We start from the raw sequence: 20,224 nt of genomic DNA, 5'->3' as shown, positions 1-20,224 counted from the left end.
ATGCTTATGCTACAATTGGCCTCTGCTTTGCTACCAAAAATAAAATGTGGATCTAATTTGCTAAGCAAAGACAAGTATCAGCTGTTCTTTTTGTCAAGCTTCCATATTTTATTCAATGCTAAGATTTTTCAAATCACTTGAGCAAGGTAATCTTCAGCTGTCCACTTGGATTTACATGGCTTAGATCAAGAAATCCACACACTGACATTTGGAATACTGGCAGAGACACTGTGGATGTAATCTAAAGCTGAAGCATGGCTTTGTGTTCCTTTGCTTGTCCCTGCAGTACTTGTGCATCTATGAAAACAATAATGACTAGGCAGGTCGAATGTATGTACCAGCAAATTTCTCAATTATTTAAGGTATGCTCTGTGCTATTATTATCTGCTTTCATTACAGCAAGAGTGATGGCAAGCAGGGTAATGTAAACAGAGTGTTTTGCTTGAATTATTGAAAACAGACACTTTTTTTGTTGTTTGTCTTATCTGAGATATTATTTACTTAATGGCCTGGTTGTTTACTTTCTTTTCTTCCCAGGTTTTTAGGCATTTGCTATTTCTTATATCTGAAGGAATATTAAAAATAAAATAAGTTATAGTGTTAAGATTTCAAAAGTCTCAATTAGTCACCTTTCATATAATAGGATGTTTATAACAGTGGAAATAGTTTTATTTGCCATGTAAACATATTTGAAGGACAGATAATACTGAGATTCTATTAAGTTACTGTGAAACCATAATTCTGAGGTTAAAATATATGTGTCTGTGCATGTATATATATGTGTGTGTATATATATATATATATATATAATGTACTTAATTAAAGAAAACATTTTTATTTCCAGAATGCAGCAGTCCTCCCCCAGGTCCTGGTAAGGAATGGGAAGAATATGTACAGATCCGTTCGCTTGTGGAGAAAATCCGCAAAAAGCAGAAAGGTAAATGTGAAACACTTGCAGTGTTTCTGAAATGTTCAGGTGGGCTTCACCACTGGCATTAACCATTTTAATACTCAGAATTCTGAATGATTATCACAGACAGATGATCCTGTGAGAATTCCGTCTGTTAAGTAGAAAAAGGAGCTTGAGATTGTTTTCTCATCACCATCTGAAGGACTAAAAGTAACAATCCTTAGAGAATAATAGGCTGCCTTGGTTCCTGGTTGCATAGTCTGCTGCTCTCTGCCTCTATAAATCTGAACATTCTAAAGTTAAATTTGTAGCTGTTTTACATTAAGGCTTTACTGGCTGTTGAAACAGTTTCAGCAAGACAACATCAGGACATCAAGTGGTGGCAAAAGTATGTAAATACACAAAATAACTGCAGCAGCTATTAAGTCTCTCTGCTCTAAATGATGCACATAATCAAAATAAAGAAATTATTGTAATATTGCAGTTCATGAGGAATTTTATTGCCAGTTTTCCAAAGTTTAAGGTATGCTTTTTTTTCATACTAGATCAGTTTTCTTCTATTATGGAATGTAACATCTTGCTGTTGATAATACTTTTTTAATATTAATTTCTTATATTTGGGCACATGCTCTAAAAAATCCTTTTCATATAATTTTAGTAAAAGTAACCTCTTTTATGACAGATATATTTTAATGACTGAGAAATAACTTGCAATGGATAGATTTGGGCTGGATGTACCTGAAAAAGTCCTAAATAATTCTTTCTTCTCTGGTATTTATACAGGTATAGCAAGAAAGCCAGACTACATATAAATGGAACTTGACTATTTCATGGTGTTACTTCATAAAGCAAATATTTAAGAGTCTTGAAATTTACCTTTTACACCTGTTTTTAATATATTTTAACTGCTGCAAAAAGATCTCACTCCATGAAAGGACTTAACACACCTCTTAACATCAGTTTTTGGTAGAGGGTGTATGGAAGAGTAAATGATGCTCTTTCAGTGACTGCATTCTGTAGTGATGTAGATGTGAACTTGGTTCATTTTTAACTGTGCTATGACTTCTGTAAACTTACTGTACATGTGCAGGTTTTTATGATGTAATATATGTGTTAAAGTAAGTCATAACTCAGGGTAAGAAGAGTAGAGTTAGCCCTGGGGTTGGCCTCTCTGAATCCTTCTTCTGCACCAGAAAGATTAAACTATCCATGGGGAAGGTGCTGCTGGCAGAGATGGTAGAAGCAGTGTAACAGGAGCATGTTAATAGAGCATAGTTTTTTCTTTGGAAGATACAAAACCTACTAACCACACTGCTATTGACATGCAAATGTCTTTCCATGTAACATTTTTACATACATAGTGGGTTGCAATGGTATGGTGTCTTTCAGGATTATTTTTAATAGAACATAATAGTTACTCTACAGAGTTTGCTAACTTAATAAAGGCTTTAGAGCTAATAACATATAACTAATATATATTGCCAAAGATGTTATACTTTGTGCTTTTCTTGACTAGAACACGGTGTTGCAGGATGTGAACTAGAATAATCTTCAGTATAGAAAGTTCTTAATTTGAAAACTGAGTATTTTTAATTTCTAAAATTTTCCTTGTTTGACTCATTAGCAAAATCTTAAATAAAGCTAATTTTCAATTTAGATTTTCATCAGTACAGCTATATTTTGTTCCATGTAGAAACTATTATTCCCCAATAGTGCTTATAACTTAAAGGAACTGGTCTTCTCTTTAATTTGGAAAAAATTGGCAAGTACTGGTCCACATTGTATATGAGGAACAGAAATAGAATTTTAGAGTTGCTTAAAGAATGGTCCCAAGTACAAGCTGGATGTTAAAAGCTTCCAGTAGTCTTATACAGTAGCAAAAGCTGGAAATCAAAAGAGCAAAATCTTGGACAGTGTAAATACCTACCAAGTTCTGTAGAAACCATGCAACTAGTCTTACTATGTTTGTGAGGGCATTATATTCCAAAAAATACTTTGCAAATGCTTAATAAATTTTTATACTGCATCATCAAAGATGAAAGTTTTAAATGATACTTGCACTTCCAAGTTAACTACAGATTTGATTGGTTCTGGGCCTTGAACTGCAAAATTTGTAGGCAGGAGGGCGATATTTTAAATATGCTAATGCTACATCCCTAAAATAATTTTAATTTCAAAATGTATTTTCCAAAATATCTTTGGATGTAAAGCATCTTGCTGATGACATTTTGTCACTCATAAAATGGCCTAAGCATTTTGGGGACCTTTGGACACTTTTAATGTGATCTGATTCTGGAGTTTGGGTTGAAGAGAGCAGACAGAGGCAAAGAGGTACAGAAGGAGCTGGCTGAGTATAGCCAGGAGCTATTACAGAGAGATTCAAATGAATTCACAGTAGAAGAAAGCTGAGGAAATGAATGAGGCTTGTGATTTCACTGGTGGACCACATGCTATCGGAGAAGGAAAGTGTAAAATTTGGATGAGCTCTGTGATGTCAGGAGGATGATCCTTAGATAGTTTAGATCTATCCTTAGATATTTTAGTAAATCCATATGCTACAGGAAAAGGCTAACTGTCTTGTATGTGAAAGAAGAAACTCAAGATCTGCTTATCATCAGTTGCAGAGCTGAATTGATGAAATTGCAGCTTGCCTCTCAGATATCAACATGTTGTGGTGATTTCATTTATCATTGATATTAAGATTGGAAATATTTTGGCTTTTATTAAAAGGGAGAGAAGAGAGTTTCATATTTCATTACTGCTCAGTTTGGGTAGTTGCCTTTTTAGGATGACTGGTAAGCCATTTTGGCACAATAATGAATTTGATGAAAATTGGGTATGACATTTATATAATATTGAGTAACACTTAACACAGACCAGTTCTGACTTAGCTTCTTCAAAGTAGCACTGCTGTGAGATAGCAGATAGCTTTTAACATGGGCTTCTATACTGACCTATTTTATCTTTCTGCATCCTCTTATTTCTGCATTTGTTTTTCAATAAATTGTGTATATAGGTTTGTCTGTTGTCTTTGATGGAAAAAGAGATGACTATTTCCCTGAATTGATAAAGTGGGCAACTGAAAATGGAGCATCCACAGAGGGTTTTGAAATAGCTAACTTTGAAGAGGAGGGATTTGGTTTGAAAGCAACAAGAGAGATAAAGGTGAGCATGTGAACATTTGACTTAGATTAGAAAATTGTGTTTGGAATGTATCTGCAGAGCTCTGAAATGCTCACCCTTTTCCCCCTTTTACCTGCTTATGCCGTTCTGAAACATTGTGTACTTGAGAATAACATTATTGATAAAATAGAGTATTATTTTTGATGACTACTGATAGTACTGTGTATCTTTAATCAATCTTTTACACCTATGTATCCCTTTATTCCATGTTTTCTAACTATTTAGTCTTTTCTTTGATGTCCCTTTTAAAGAACTGGAAAAGTTTTTTCCTGAAAAAGAGGTATTTGCAATACCTAGTCTCTTCTCTTCTTCATTCATGTCTCTTCTTTTAAAAAATTGGTCTTTTTTCTCAGAAAGAGGTGTTTGCAATACCTGTTGTCCAGTGAAAATGAAAAAAATCCCCAAATTATGATAATTGTAAAGGATTTTTTTAATCATCAGATAAGGAGTCTAGACACACACAGAGTTAGGTAACTGTTAAAAGGTAAGCATTTAAAATTGTGTCTTTCTATTCCCATTTTTAGGTGGGAAGCAGATTTGAAGACCAATCAGCTGTTGTAGAATGACTGTTAGAAAATGAACCCAGTATAATCATTTAAGAGCTTCATTAGCACACAGTTAATGAAAATCCTGAACAGTTCTTCTAGAATAAAAACAGCCAATATGAAAAAACTCTGCTGTGAGAAAATATGTGATGATATAATTATTATCAATATGTGTCTGTAGCTTTAAGGTTGTGTTGTACATCTTAGCAGTTCCAAAATGGAAGGGCTTTATTTTGTATCTGAGTGCCTGTTTTAAAGCTTTGTGTAATGCAGATTGAAATACTGCTTACCACAATATGAAACACAGATTGTTTGTTGGATTTGCAGTGGAAGAGAAGGAAGAATTTAGATTCAGAATAATTTTGATTTGAAAAAATAATGCAAACAGCTTGTAATTTAAAGTTAGTGTAAATTTGGGACACTTGGCGTATAATATAAGTGCTGTCTGACCCTCCATTGCATTTCTTTCCTTTCTGTAGGCTGAAGAGTTGTTTCTGTGGGTTCCTAGAAAACTGTTGATGACGGTTGAGTCAGCTAAAAATTCAGTCTTAGGTAAGAGCACAAGGAAGTTCTTAAGAAATAAATTAATATTTATGGGATCTTTCAGTAGGAGACTTTCTTTTTTTAGCTGATCTTCTTTATTACAGGGCTTGCTTATCATGCCAGCAATCAGGTTTGGAATGCTTGGAAACTTGAAGTGTCAGTGGAAAGAATTTAATTTCCCGGTTAGTTTCTGGCTGAGTGCACTGGATATCTTCCACAAGTGTTTGTGTTATTTTGAACATGTATTATGTAGCTTGTATAGTACTGGGAGATAAAATGTTCTGAGGTATTGAGAATATTGTTCTAGTTTTGTCATGCAATTGTGCACGAGGCATTTGCTGTGTCAAAAATCTTGCGGTATAATACAGTGTAGGCAGATAAATATTTTAGAAACCTGAAAAGTTTTTCTTTTTGTTAAGTGCTTACCTGTTATTTAATCATGTTAATTTAAGTAAATCTAGGATGATATTTTCCATGGAGAATCAATTTAGTTCCTCACCTTTCTTGGTTAATTCAGGATCTCTGTATTCTCAAGATCGAATTCTTCAAGCCATGGGCAATATAACATTGGCATTCCATCTCCTTTGTGAGCGAGCCAACCCCAACTCTTTCTGGCTGCCCTACATCCAGACTCTCCCCAGTGAATATGATACTCCTCTCTATTTTGAAGAAGATGAAGTACAGTATCTTCAATCAACTCAGGCCATACATGATGTTTTTAGCCAATATAAAAATACAGCTCGACAGTATGCCTATTTCTACAAAGTTATTCAGGTAAGAACCTTAAATATAGTATATACATGTTGTTCTCATGATCCTTATTGTGGAAGGTGTGAAAACAGTGGTGCTGAATAATAGTACAAGTATATTGCCCATAAAAGTCTGAATCATTAAAGCAATTTCCTGCTGTTTTTTTGAACTGCTATGGAAATTTTGTGGTTCTGTAGGCTTATAGATATATAAAAATGCATTTAGTTGGTTGAGAAAAGTGACTATTGTCATTTGTTAAAAAAATGGGTGAGGCTTCATCTGGAATACTGTACAATTTTGGGCCCACCAGTGCAAAATACCCATTGACAAACTGGAAACTTGTTGACAAACTGGAATGAGACCAGAGGAGAGCTATTAAGATGTAATTTGTTTCAGCCCTTTATCTGTATGGGAGACTAAGGGATCTGGATTTGTTTGTTTTGGAGAAAAGGAGGTAAGGAATGATCCAGTCACTGCTTTCATCTTGCTACTGTTAGCCAGTCTCTAGAAGTTTGTGGGTTGGAAACTTTTCTCCATGACCTGCAGAGATCTACAACCTATGCATGCCTCCATGATTGCTTGAAAAATGTGTAGTTTGCACTTAACAAAGTAAAATTATAATTGTTAATTGACAGAATAAAACCATTGCATATGTTGCATTTCCAATGAACTGGATTAACTGTTGTTTTCTGTTCTATTTAGTGTAATTATTTTTGATTGCTTTCAAATACAAAGATAAACCCATCTGGTAACAGTTAGGATATGGAGAGGCTTGAGATGGGTGAACTTTTCATTGTGCTCTGAAATAATGATTTAAACCAAGTTTCTGACAGAACTCTGTTAGTCTGACTGGTATCTGGATATAGTGTTGTAAGCGAATGTTGATGTGTTGTTCTCAAGGTAGTCCTCCATGTCCAAACATTCAAAGCTTTTTTGTGGCACAATCTATATAAAAAAATGTGTGGCTCTATGTACTGAATCTTCCCAAATGTGTGTCTAGAGGCATTTTGTTTGGCCATGAGTGAGGTCAGAAGACACAAGGCTATTCTATTCTCCTTTAGTGTTACCAGAGTTCCAAAGCTTTTCTGTCAACTGTTTTAATTTAACAAAAGTTACATTATTTTGTGTGGCTGTTTGGTGTTTCAAGAACTGAATATGTTTCAAACACCAATTCAGTTCATGAAGTATAAGGAGAAGAGGGATACATTTTGAAAACTGAAGTAATTGAAAATGGTTTGTGAAAGCCAAATCAGATGCACAAGAAATAAGCTAGAAACAGTGGCTTTGATATTGGAAGGGAACTGAATTCTTCCTTCTAGGTGTCACAGTAGAGGAAATGACAGTTCAGCCAACTCTTTTTTCTTGCTGTGGACTCTCCTAGACTGCCAGTCCACACCTGGTCTTCCAGCCTTCACTTCATTTCTCAAAATATGCTGCCTGATCAAACAGAGCTTCTAAAGGTTGTACCTTAGAACATTTTTTTCACCCTAAAAAGGTCTTCTGTTTTTACCAAGTTATTAGCAGAATATTGTGGAACGTCATCCAGTTCTTGTAGCTGCTATTCTTGCTCTTGCAGTTCTTTTCAGAACTGAATCGTCTCATTCAGCTGAACTATCACTATGACCAGTTCCATCATTTTCACTAATCCTACACTAGTACTAGGGAGAGGTTATGTGACTGCAACATTAATTAAAAAAAACCTTTGAAATACAGAATGGTCAGAAAATGAGAAATTTTTTTTTTGGTTCTGACAAATGCTTTTATTGCTTGTCTTGTGTTCTTGTTACATGTCTTGTTCTATAGCTGTTGTTTCACATTGTTGAACATGAGGTGGAGGTAGATCAGGTAGGATTCATTTGCTTTATTTACTTGCCTTGGCAGAATGAGAGGTAATAAGTATTTAGTTAAATTTTAAGTGGATCCTGATTGTTTGGTGCCTTACTTCAACACTGCCATGTAACCACAATTTCAGCTGAATGTTTCTTCACTACTATTCAGCAAATAGTACTGTTCACATTAGAAAGTCAAATAAACTCAGTTGGCTCCAGGAATGCCAACTGTCTGTATTGGGCAGCTATTATTAATGTTTTTGATGAAAACTTATGGAAAAGTTTAAATTTTTGATTTCTGCTTCTGCTCTCAAAAATAAGAGCTTGTAATTTATGAAATGGTGGAGGAAAAGAGTTCATAGAGAAAAAAGAGAAGTCTTTCTTCCCTAAAACAGTACCATTTTTCCTTATTCATAAAAGCTGAAATTAATTTTAGTATCAGCTTGCATGTACTCATATCATGTTTTGAACAAAATTGACCCACAAAATACTAATGCTAAGGGTAATTCATGAGCAGATGGAAAAGGGAAGAAACAGCGAAAGAGAAATTTTTCATATAAATGAAAAAAGCAAAGCAAACCCACTTGTCTATGAAAGGCAGTGTACTCTGCAAGCTTGATTAAATGAGGGTTTTTTAGATTTTTGTATGCCATCATTTCATTCAGTACTACTACTGCTTTAGTGCTTTAGTAGAAGTGTTTAAATGAAAGCTGTCCTGTATGACCAGGATTTTCATATTGCTTTCAATATGCAGACTAATTTTTTAAAGTAGAAATACCTTTTAAAAGTATATTTTTTTAAGTACAAATACATTTTTTGTAATACAAAAATCTTAAAACTATGTTTACTTTTTTTGATAATTGTTCTACTGTGGGAAGTAATGCTAGCAGCATCTTGAAATAAAAGCTGGGATTTTTTGCTATTTGAAGATACTAAAAAAGGGACTACTTTGTGCAGGCAAAATATTGTAATTGCAACATTTTCAGTCTACAATATACTTCTAATGGTGGGGGGAATAAAAGGGTTAACAGGTCCTATCTTCAAATGCTTCTTTTTTTTTTTCGAAATAGGATTGCTAGTCTGCTTTTAAAATAATTTGGCTTCTGATAGGTGTGCAATTTCAAACATGGTTTGAGAAGTGCTGGTCTGTTTTCTTTCCTTAGCGTCTCCAAAAAGGGTGACTGCTGCAGTTCTGACTCTTTCTCCAAGTGCTTAGTCTGGCTACATGTGAAGAATGGGCAGATTTATGAATTTCACAGCTGTTGCAAGCTAAACTGTAGTCTGGTTTGATAAGCAGAAACAGGTGGGATGTTGAGCAGACAAAAATAAACTCTTGAGCATGTTAGCCAGGCTCTATAAACTACACTGACACCTCTCTAAACATATGTAATTTGATAACTAAAAAATAGTTAAAAGTTGTTGCAGATGTACTTCAGTGGTGCATTTGGCCTCTGCTTTGGTATCAAAATACAGGGAATGCTCAAAAGATTACTTTCATTGCTGCAGACTTGTAGCTTGCAAGATATTTTTTATTGTTTGTTCCAAAGAGAAATTCTGTAAGCTGCAGGGTTTTCTCTTCTCAGGGGAAGAGGGAGGTATGTCTGTGACTTCCTTAACATTTATGAGCACTGCATGCCTGCAGAAGGGTGAACAAAGCCTAGATATTTATGGCTAAATGTTAAAAATTTTTTGTCCACTGAAATGTGGTATGATAGACACAAGAGGGAGCCATATAGTTTACAGACAATCACAGTGACATTATATTCCTAAAGAAAATACAGCCAAGTTTGAAGCTTTTTAAAAAGAATATGCAGTGGTCTTTGTGTTTAATTTTCAGGTGCGTCTCTATGCCTGTTTGTAGTCAGCTACAGAGAAGTTTTTGTGAATCAAAACAAGATATGAAGACGAGGAATGCACTTAGAGAAGGTGGAAGAGCCCAAACTGTTTACACTCTGAACATTATGGGTTTGAAGCAGTGTTGTATCTTTTCCCCAGCTGTAGTAAAGGCTGTTACTACCTGCCTAAATAAAAGACAATTTTGTGATAACTTTAGTTGTCTTTTAAAATCTTTGAAGTGGTAAGTCCAAAATCAGCAGACCATTAGCTAACCATAGCTTTTGCCATGGCTGTATGCATTCAGTGGCACTCTGTGAGTAAGTAGTATCTCTATATAGCTGCCTCTCATGTGCTGGAAAAAGTTTTGTGGGGCTGTCCAGGATGGCAGTTTGGCCTTGATTTACACACTGTTTTCAGCCTGTAGTCTTTGGACCACTTAGGAACCACATTTTTTTTCTGAAGAGGAAGTTATCAGTTTGGAAAGAAAAAAAAAAAAAAAAAAAAACAAAGACCTGAACCACAGCTAATATGGTTGACAGTGCAGTGGGCCTCTGCTATAAGGCCTGATCAGGAGGAAGGAGGATGTTAATGAGGCCTTCTACAGATAGCCAAAAACAGCCTCACATTTGCAGGGCCTGGTCCTCAGCAGGGTCCTCACTCCAGTATCTGTTAAAGGGCATAAGCAGGGCATAAGCAGTCCAGGAGGTTTATGGAGAGCTTCTTCAGCAAAGCGGTGGAGGGGCCAATGAGGAGAGGTGCTACTTGCATTCATGGACCTCATACTTACAAAAAAGGAAGGGTTTGTTAGAGGTGCAGAGGTTAAAGACAGCCTTGGCTGTAGTGACCATGAGGTGGTGGATTTCAGGATCCTGAGAGGAGCAAACAGCAAGTTCACAATGCTGAACTTCAGGAGAGCAGTATTGGCTACTTCATCTATCTTGGAAGAGTCCCATGGGATAAGGCTTTGGAGAGAAGAAGGATCCAAGAAAGAAAACATGGTTACTATTGATAGAGCACCTCCTCTAAGTTCAGGAGAAGTTCATCCCAAAAGCAGGAAGTCAGGCAAAAGTGCCAGGAGGCCTTCATGAATCAGCAAGGAACTCCTGGCAAAAGCTGAGACATTAAAAGGAAGTATAGGGAAGGTGAAAGCAGAGACAGGTAACCTGGAAGGAATATGGAGACATTGTCCAGTCATCCAGGGATGTGGTTAGGAAACGTAAAGCCCAGCAGGAATTGCATCTTGCAGGAGATATCAAAGGTGATTAAAAGGGTCTCTACATGTACATAGGTGACCAAAGGAGGTCTAGAGGAAATGTGGGCCTGCTGCTGGATGGAGCAGGGACTGTGACATAGAACATGTGAAATGGGGGTGCCAAATGCCTTCCTTTACTGGTAAGACTGGCCTTCAAGAGTTCCAAGTACCGGAATGCCATCTAGAGGTGCCTGGAGAAGCTTGAGAAATGGGCTTTTGGGAACATCATGAAGTTCACCAGGGAAAAGTGCAAGGTGCTGAACCCGTGTTGGGGCAACCCATGCTATCAATACAGCTGTGAGTTGAAGGGATTGAGAAGAGCCTTGCAGAGATGGACATAGGGAGTGCTGGTGAATGAGCCAGCAATGTGTGCTTGCAGCTCAGAAAGCCAGTTGTACCCTGGGCTGCATCAAAAGCAGGGTGGCCAGCAGGTTGAGAGAGGGGATTCAGTCCCTCTGAGAGACCCCACCTGGAGTACTGCACTCAGCTCTGGGGTCCCCAGCACAGGAAGGACATGGAGAGATTCCAGAGGATAGCCATACAAATAATCAGAGGGCTGAAGCACCTCTCCTGTGAGGAAATGCTGAGAGAGCTGGCTTTGTTCATCCTGGAGAAAAAAAAAAAGGGAGGTCTTAAAGCAGCCTTTCTGTAGTTAAAAGGGGGTGAGAAAGATGGGGACCAACTTTTTAGCAGGGCTTGTTGCAAGGACCAAGGGTAATGGTTTTTAAAAAGGGGGGTTGATTTAGACTAGATCTAAGGAAGGCATTTTTTACAAAAAGAGTGGTGAAATGCTGACACAGGTTGCTCAGAGAGGTTGTTGATACCCTATTCCTGGAAACATTCCAGGTCAGGTTGGATGGGGCTCTGAGCAACCATGATCTAGTTGATGTTCCTGTTCATCACAGTGAGGAGTTGGGCTAGGTAACTCTTAGAGGTCCTTTCCAAAGCAAATTCGATGACTCTCAGTGATCTTTGAGTAATGATTTCCCACTCATCTTCCCATGATGATTGGGAAACTTTCTGAGGACTTGAAGAAAGTAAATGTCACCCCTATCCCCAGGATAGTAAGATCACCCAGGGAACTACAAGCCTGTTAGACTCACTTCAGTTTCTGGTAAGGTGCCATCCAGTAGGACTTTGACAGGTTGCAGAAATGGGCTGCTAATTGAGGTTTAGCAAGAAGTGCAAAGTTCTGCACTTGGAGTGAAATAATCCCACTATTATGTTGGGGGACAAGCTGAGCATGAGCCACCAATGTGTCCTTGCAGCAAAAAGAGCTAATGGCATCCTGGCTGCATTAGGGATTGTTGGCAGCATGTTGAGAGAGGTGATCCTTCTTCTCTACTCAGCACTGGTGAGGCCACACCCAGAGTACTATGTCCAGCACTGGGCTCCCCAGTACAAGAGAGATCAGTTTAATTCTAAAATTCTTACTGAATGAAGAACGCAAAGTCACCTATTTAAGTAACATTTTAGCAAGTAAACTTACTTTCTTTGAACTCACTTATATGTTTCTTTGCAAAGTTAATGAGCAAGTACTTGCTTTCTTTTCCTTCTGTCAAGCTCCTCTTACTCAAGAAGACAGAAGCTGCCCCATGAGTCACACTCTTTTTAATATTTTTTAAAATAGAACTTGGTAGAAGTTGTTAAAAATTTTTAGGTATTATCTGTAGCATTTCACAGGAACACTGTCAAACAGTTTTCTGACTAGGGTGTATTGACATCTGGACACTGTGAAAGTGTTGTTGTAGTCCCGTTGTGAATACAAGCTTTGCAGTAATCTATCCAAAGATGTTTTGATCTGTTTGTGTGCAGTACTGGAGAGAGAACTTAATTTCCTGGAGGCTGTAATCCCTTTTGATCAGATACTAAATTTCATATATTATTCATATAAAATTTGACTAGTTGATTTAGCGTGAATGAAATTTTAAAATCCAGCCATTAGCTGTTGGGGGCTGGATTATCATTTTAGTTAGCATGTTTAACACATCAAGTTCTAGATTTCATCATAGCATCTTTAAAATCTGATATTGTGTGTGACTTCAATATTGGGTATATTCGGTGAGATTTCACATCTCTAGCATAATTTTTACACCAACTTTTGAAGTTTCAATATGACTTATGCTGCTCTTACATTATTTTTCTGTGTTGTTTTTAATCTATCCTATTCCAATAAGCATATGATTTTCCAGGTCAGCGTGAAGTAGAACATCTGGTGTCTCTCTGTACTTGGCTGGAAGACACCACCATTTAACATTTTTGTGTGCTAAATGTTACTTGAGTTGAATGCAGACAAGTATACTGTCTTTTAAAACACCCTGTTGAAGTAATCAGAAGTTGTTTATTATTTTTAAGTTGATAATAATAGAGTAATAGTTTTAAAGTTGGTAATAATAGAGTAAAAGAGAATATATTAATGCTTCCAAAGAGATCAACCAATATGCAGTCAAAAGCAGATGTATTTGAAACAGAAATTCAATTTTGTTTCTATACCAGGTAGGTCTTCAGGATTCTCAGTTTTCCTTCCTGCTTGATTTATACTCATTGGCATACCAGTCAAATAGCTTTTTTTCAGAAATTATGTCAGTGACACTGTGAAAAATGGCTGGAAGAAAGATGGCACAGTTCTAAACCCTGTAAAATCTTTCTCTTTTTTTTACTTGTCTACTATGCATGTCACCCTAAGGAGAGATTTAAAATTGCATTGAGTGGGCAGTTGCAAAGGTAAAAATAGTGTTGCTGTCTAATTTGCTTTGTCTGGGTTTCAATGACCAAGTTGTTCTTCTTGATCAATAATAAATAAATAGGCAGTTAATAATGAAATATATTTATGCTTTTCTGTGTTTTTTTCCTCTCTGTGAAGGCCAAAATATTGTATTAATCTGTTTTGCTGGCAGCAGATTGAAGATTGACAGTATGCTTGTACTGTACCACTTAGTGTAGCTACTGTAAGGTGGTTTAGACTTTGCAAACATGTGCCAAATTCCTGTTTTTTGTGTCACTTCTGGTATACCCACCCCCGGCTATGATGACAATAACAGCAGATCCTGGGGCTTCATTGGGCCATTCCTGTGGCTGCCCCTCTCCATGGCAGAAGCAGCTCCAGGCTTTGCTGGGCTGTGTCTGTCCGAGTCAGGCAGATGAAGAGCTCGAGTCCTTGTGTGGGTGGGAGGTTCTGCTGCCTTCTTCCCCCGTTCCTTCCTTGCCTTCCACAGGAACACGGCGACAGCTCTGGGCTTTGAGCCAGCCGGACACAGGAGGAGGTGTTTGGCTGTTCAGGCAGCGTTTGCTCCTCAAACAGCTGTTCCCTATCTCCTCCAAGGAAAAGGTGGCAGGCCATATGGAGGCATCCTGTGGTCCAGATTCAGATGATGGGCACCAGTTGGACCGTGCTGGCCTAGATTGGAATACAGGCACATCCCGCTTGGTGTCTCCTATTTCTTAGAGTCAAAAAGATTCGAAGTTGGAGGACAGACAGGATAAAACATATCTTTCATTTTGGATATAGATGTTATCTTTCATTGTACAGACATTATTAAGATCTCCTAATCAGCAGGTTTTAATTTATTTTATATTCTGAATGGATTCTGCTGTAGTGGCCTAAACGCCTGCTTTCCTCTAGAGAAGCAGAGATGTACTTCAAAGCGTATGTGCCAGCGCAAAACTAAATTTGTTTCTGCTCAGTTTAAACCACATTTGGGAGGAATAATACGTTCTCCTGTTAGTAGTATGGGCTTTTAAGGCATTTTTTTGAGGATGGGGTTCTCAACCACTCTCCTAGTTGAGAATGCAGATAACATCTTTTTTTACAGCCAATAGAGTGGAGACAGTTTTTTGTTTGCTTTTCTGTTAGTAGCCTTTTTTTAAACTGAGTTGCACTTTGTGGGACATTTGAGTCTATCCCCAGGGATATTGTCTGTGTCTTTTGTGGAAGTGAGTGCCTCAGCAGACATCAGGAGATCATCATGCACTTACAAGTATACTTTCTCATATAAAGTTTGTACTTATTGTGCAGATTTAATATTTTTCCTGATATAACAGCAGTTACAAATGTTCCATAAATTTAAAATATTATAACAAGCTGATGTTTCTTAGAGCGGAATACTCAAAGGATGTATTCTTTAAGCACTGCAAAATTATACAGGGTACTTATCTTTGTTAAAATTAGTAATTTAACTAAATTACAAAGTGGATTATCCTCTTCAGTCAAACCCAATGCTAATACTCCACACAGTAGGACATTGATATGTTGCTAAGTAAACCAAAGTTTATTTTCTTGTACTGTTGTTTGAATGTGGGTTGAAGAGGAAATGGTAGGTTTTTAGTTTTGGATGTGTGTGCCACTGTAGCCCCCATACCTGTCATTCCAGGAGTTACCATGGCCTGTGGGAGCTTGGTTATGAGGTGATCATGATCCAAGCTTCTACCTAAGTAGCTCCTGGTAGGATTTATGGAAAAACTTGAGTAGTTAAATCACAGGTAACAAAACTTTGGCTATACTGCATAATATTAATGCTTGTTAGCAAGCTCTTTCGTTGGGAAGTGGTTGTGAATCAGAAATACCATTTCTGTCCTTTCAAAGCAGTTCACTTCAGGGTTTCCATTGCAGCATTTTATTTGTGGCTTGTGATTCACCTAATAGTGGAGTTCACTATTAGTAGAGTTGTGGGATGGATTTGTGCATGAACGTAGTTCCTGGGTGTTGCACTAAACAGAATCATAAACTATCCTGAGTTGGAAGGGACTCTCAAGGGTCATCAAAGTCCAGCTCCTGAAATTAACAAGGTAAAATGTTTCCTGAAATGAAAAATGCTTGAGGTAAACTTTGTACCTCAGGAAGAGCCTATAGAGGAAAAGATTTGTCATGATATAGAAACATAGACCCTTGCAAGGAAGCAGGGTTTTGTAGCTATCTTACTGTACTCGTGTGAATGAAACACTGCAGAATGAACCTGTAAATAAGTCTAAGGCTCAACATGAACAATAAACTCATATTTTGCAAGATTTACCACAGGAAGTAGTGGAGCTCATGTGTCCTTCTGTCATGTGAACTGCTTTGGGAAGGACTCGGGAGGCTGTCTCATTGCAGAACACATCTAATCTCAGCCCAGCTTCTCCGACTTCAGCCCTTAATGGGGCTGCACTCAGCTCTAAGTGATTTTGTGAAAGGACAAAAAAAGGTATAGAGAACTTGGTCACTTATTTAAATGCTGTATCTGAGTGTCTTCTGTTTTGGGAAAGATTAGTATTTCAGAATTGTGTGTGTATACATGCGCACATACAGAATAAGCAGTATTCTGAAATGGAGTAATCAAGAAGTGGATGTTAAGGAGTCCATGGCTGCCTTGCCTCTATTTAAAAAAGGCAATGGCACAGATTGGAGGTGGGGTGCTCAGTTGCAGTCAGTTCAAAGTTGTTTCTGTGTACTCTGTCTACCAGACAGTAGTATTCACGTTGCATGTGTAGTGGGTTGTCAGTCCTTCAGACCCTTGAGTTAATAGTTAATGGTTTGAGGTGACTGTTGTGCCACTGCTGTCTCCTTAACAAAGAACAATTTTGCAGGTAGAAGGTACAGAAAAAGGGACTGCACAGTTAAATTCCATTGCACCAGAAGGAGTCATTCCACTTTGCTTCCGCTGTGTGAATCCCCTAATAGTCTGGAACAGTGCTTTCTTGTGTATATTGGCAGAAAGTAAATAAAAATTGCTGACATAAAGAATTAAGCAAGAATATTATTTAGATTTAAGAACTTTTGATCATGTGGTCCCTTTTTTTATATTAAGAGTCATTCTGTTAGGTTTTGCAAAGTAGAATTATCTTTTTTCTGTTAGGAAAGTCATATAATGGCACGAGTTTGGGAACATTATTCCTAGCACTTCATGAATTGGCCTATTTGAAAATTCTATAGCATGCCTCTGTAGTTATAAACTGTTGTTATAAAGTAAAATAATCTTTGGCTTTGTCTCCTGTCCTGTACAGTAAACTGGCTTCCCTCATTAGGTTAGGCAGCATATGTCCAATGGAGAAAGTGAATTCTTGTTTCCCTGTAGATCACTAGGATCCTCCATTCTGAATTCTTTATTTTACTTAGCTTTAGGGCAGTTAAAGCCTCAGCAGCTCCACAGAGAGGAGTTTCTCTTCAAGGCTGCTGCTTCAAAGGATTTCCAGAGCTGGGAAAGGGACAGTAACCAGCAAATGCTGACAGATCTTCCTGCTTCTGGCCCTGAATATGTGTGTGTTTGTGTTTTTGTACACCTACACATTGGCCTGAAACCATCAAGTAGCATCCACTAAGGCTCATAACGAAATCTCCCCATGTTAATGAGTACAGTGGAAAGAGGGAAGAATCTGCAAAGAAGAGGAAGAAAAAATTGTTTGGTCAAAAGCAACTAACCCTTGGGGTTTATGTTCAAAGGAATGAAAGTTAACAAGGTGGAAACTTAAAGTGGTTTTGGCTTTAACTGTTTCAAGCACCCTTAGTGTTTTGGGGGCTGTGAACGGAGTGCAGTGGTAGCCTGTTTACTCTTAACGCTAGCTGTGATCATTTCCTGGGGTAGAAGTGGAGCTGTCTCCACTTCAATAGGGATACAAGAGATTTCTGAGATTGTTGAAATCTGATTTAGTGATATCAATGCAGTGATTGCCCACAACTTTGCCTTGGACCTGGTGAGTACTTGAAATAGTTGTCACGGAAGTCCAACAATCTCTTTGTCTACAAACTCAGGAAACCAACAAAAACAAGGATTTTTTTAAAAACCTTTTTTTGGCTATGTATTACAGTGCAGTAGTAGATGGGTCCAATGATCAGTTTATCTCAGCTTAGAGGTGGTGTCTTTTAAAAAACAACTAACTTTGATCACATCTAGTGATTAAAATAATTTTTTCTTATTTGGATTATACAAGGGTTAATAGCACAAAGGAATACAGTGGGCAATATGACTTTACATAAAAATACATCAACTCTTTTCAAGGCATCTAGTAGTGTAGATGTGAGCACAAATTTAACACTAAGTAAACTTTAATTTTTCCTTCTACTCAGACATTGTATTGTGTGTTATAGTAATTGGACTTGTTCTTTGCATCACTTGGTAAACAAGCAAATGTTAAACCAATTTTAATGGAAATTCTCCATCAAGATTAGGAACTCTGATAAATGAGCTGTAGCATTTTCTGATTGAATAGGGAAAAGGGTTACTGTCTGCAGAAGTCTGGCCACTCTGACCGGAGGTGAATGCCCCTAGGCTGGAAAGCAGAGTGAAGGTTGTGATGGCTTCTTAGCTGGAAGGGCACCCACCTATTCTACACTGCAGCCTTCATGCCATTCAAATGAAACAAGCCCTTAAATGAGAGTCCTTTAGAATCTACTTTCTGGAACTTGCGAATCATTACCTTGTGATGTCCATCTAAAAGTTTGATGGAGAAATTAATAACACAGAGGCCCCTATGGCACATCAGGAGTGTTGCTTGTTTGTGAGGCATTAAACATGAGATGTGAACCCCTGGATATTACTGCTTCACAGAAAGAGAAAATATGTTTGGAAGCGTCCTTTTCTTTTTTCTTTTTTTTTTTTTTCTTCTCCCCCCACCCCCCTTCCTCTGGTTGCCATACTGAGTAACTGGCTTCTAGTCTGATAGTGTTTTAGGTGACTAGAATAACAGTCTGTCTCTTTCCACAGTGGCTGCAGACAATCTGGCAGCAATCACTGTTACTTTTTAATATTTCTGGTTATTTTGAGATATCCTCCAAATGTCTCAAAGAAGGCTTGGAACACTGAAGGGAAAAAGCATTTTTTATTCATTTTTTTTTTTTTTAGGAATAGCAGCATCAGGAGGAAAATGAAATTCAGCATGCCACTATTTGTTTTTGCAGTGGTCATCACCCTGATTGCCAGCCCTGACAATATTTTCACAGAAAGGGTAACGAAATAAATGGTATTTGTTCTTTATAATAACTCTTTCAGTAGAATGTCAGGACCTGCATCTAAATGAATGTATTCACATTTTCATGTTCCCATTTTTTATTTAAAGCTTCCCCTCCCAACTTTCTGAAACTACTTCATACAGACTTGCTAAGTTAAAATTAGGGTTCATGTAGTGGATAATGTCACATTTGAAAGCTAATCTGTAGAGACCTAGCTGCATGAACCTGTAAAAGCTAGATCTGATATTTCTTTTTTTTTACATATTAAGTGTTTGTTTAGTTTAAATATGTCTGTATCTTTTTTGAGCAGTCTGAGCAATTTGCATGCTATGCAGCAGTCATCTTCTATACTTTATTAAATATCTGTCAATTATAAATATCAAGGTTTTACATTAATGTCAAGATAGTACATCAAAAATTCATGGAATATGTGACTTTTTTCAAGGGTATTTAATACTTAATGCATTTGTGTCATTTTTCTTTCTAGATATATTGACAGGTTTTATTAAGTGTTTGTTAGGGAGATTTCATTTTTACCAAGGGACTATAAAGAGAAGCTGCATACTAAATCAAATTCTTAATCAGAATATTGTTCTTTTTTGTGTGTCTTCAGATTCTTGTAATCTATAGGGTTTTTAAGTTACATAGTAAAATAGGCCAAATCAGAAATCTAACATGATCAAATATGCTGACGTATCTTAACTTTAAAAGAGCTACTAGAATATTGTACCACAGGATGTTATAAATATGGTAATTGCAGATGCTGGGATTTTTATTCTGCCCTGTGTCTTTTAGACCATATATTTTGTCCTTTATTGTAATTTACTAGTGGTTTTATGTGAATTACATCTGGATGGTGTCCACGTAGTTTCCAGAGTTTCACAGATTTAGAAACCAGAAGGGTGACAGAGCATTTGGCAGCATCCAGGATCTTTGCCCATGGGTTGCATGTTCAGGTTGGTTCTTACAGGGGGCTGCTTGTGTGAAATGAACAGTTGATCTCCCTGCAATCCACTGATCTAATACACGTTTCCTACAGAGAAGACAATGACAACGTGTATAGATCTTGCATCCTATGGTTATTTGCTCCAAGTTGGGGTTGAGGCTGTGAGCTGGTACTCCTGGAGCGGGGTGTCTGCTGGAACTGCACACAGGGGCTGTAGCCGTCTCCTTTTGGCTGTTGAGCCCCCGCAGCGTCTGCGATGCCTTTCCACTTCCAGTGCATTATGGCCATAGTCATTCTTACCTTTGGAAAAACAGCATGTTCCGCTAAATCCTGCTGTTTCGGGGGCAGGAGGAAAGCAGGAGAGAGCAGAGAGGACAGGCAGGGGTGTTTGCGTTCCCGGGATCTTTCTCCAGGGATGAACAGGTCGGACCCCGCTCGGCGGGGCGCTGGCCCGCGCTGCGGGTGCGCGGTGCAGCGCGGGCTCCGGGGGTGCCGGCGGCGCTCGGCCT

General features: G+C 37.8%; 1 protein-coding gene and 1 long non-coding RNA gene across 4 annotated transcripts in view; both read left to right on the top strand.

Annotated features, from left to right (window-relative positions):
- SETD3 (SET domain containing 3, actin N3(tau)-histidine methyltransferase) overlaps positions 1-20,224 on the top strand; it is a 61,914-nt gene that overhangs the window by 24,528 nt on the left and 17,162 nt on the right. For all 3 annotated transcript variants that reach the window (XM_059850291.1, XM_059850293.1, XM_059850292.1), the window contains exons 3-6: positions 845-937; positions 3,927-4,075; positions 5,118-5,190; positions 5,699-5,955. In XM_059850291.1, the coding sequence (XP_059706274.1) occupies positions 845-937; positions 3,927-4,075; positions 5,118-5,190; positions 5,699-5,955 (572 nt within the window). The remainder of the gene's footprint in view (positions 1-844; positions 938-3,926; positions 4,076-5,117; positions 5,191-5,698; positions 5,956-20,224) is intronic.
- LOC132329328 (uncharacterized) lies at positions 5,962-9,807 on the top strand. Its single transcript, XR_009487027.1, has 2 exons — positions 5,962-6,385; positions 9,598-9,807. It is a non-coding gene; the product is annotated as an uncharacterized LOC132329328 (long non-coding RNA).

Source organism: Haemorhous mexicanus, chromosome 6 (genome assembly GCF_027477595.1).
Source record: "Haemorhous mexicanus isolate bHaeMex1 chromosome 6, bHaeMex1.pri, whole genome shotgun sequence".
NCBI classification, from domain to species: domain Eukaryota; kingdom Metazoa; phylum Chordata; class Aves; order Passeriformes; family Fringillidae; genus Haemorhous; species Haemorhous mexicanus.
The sequence above is the reverse complement of the archived record's forward strand: the minus strand, read 5'-3'. Positions and strand labels throughout refer to the sequence as shown.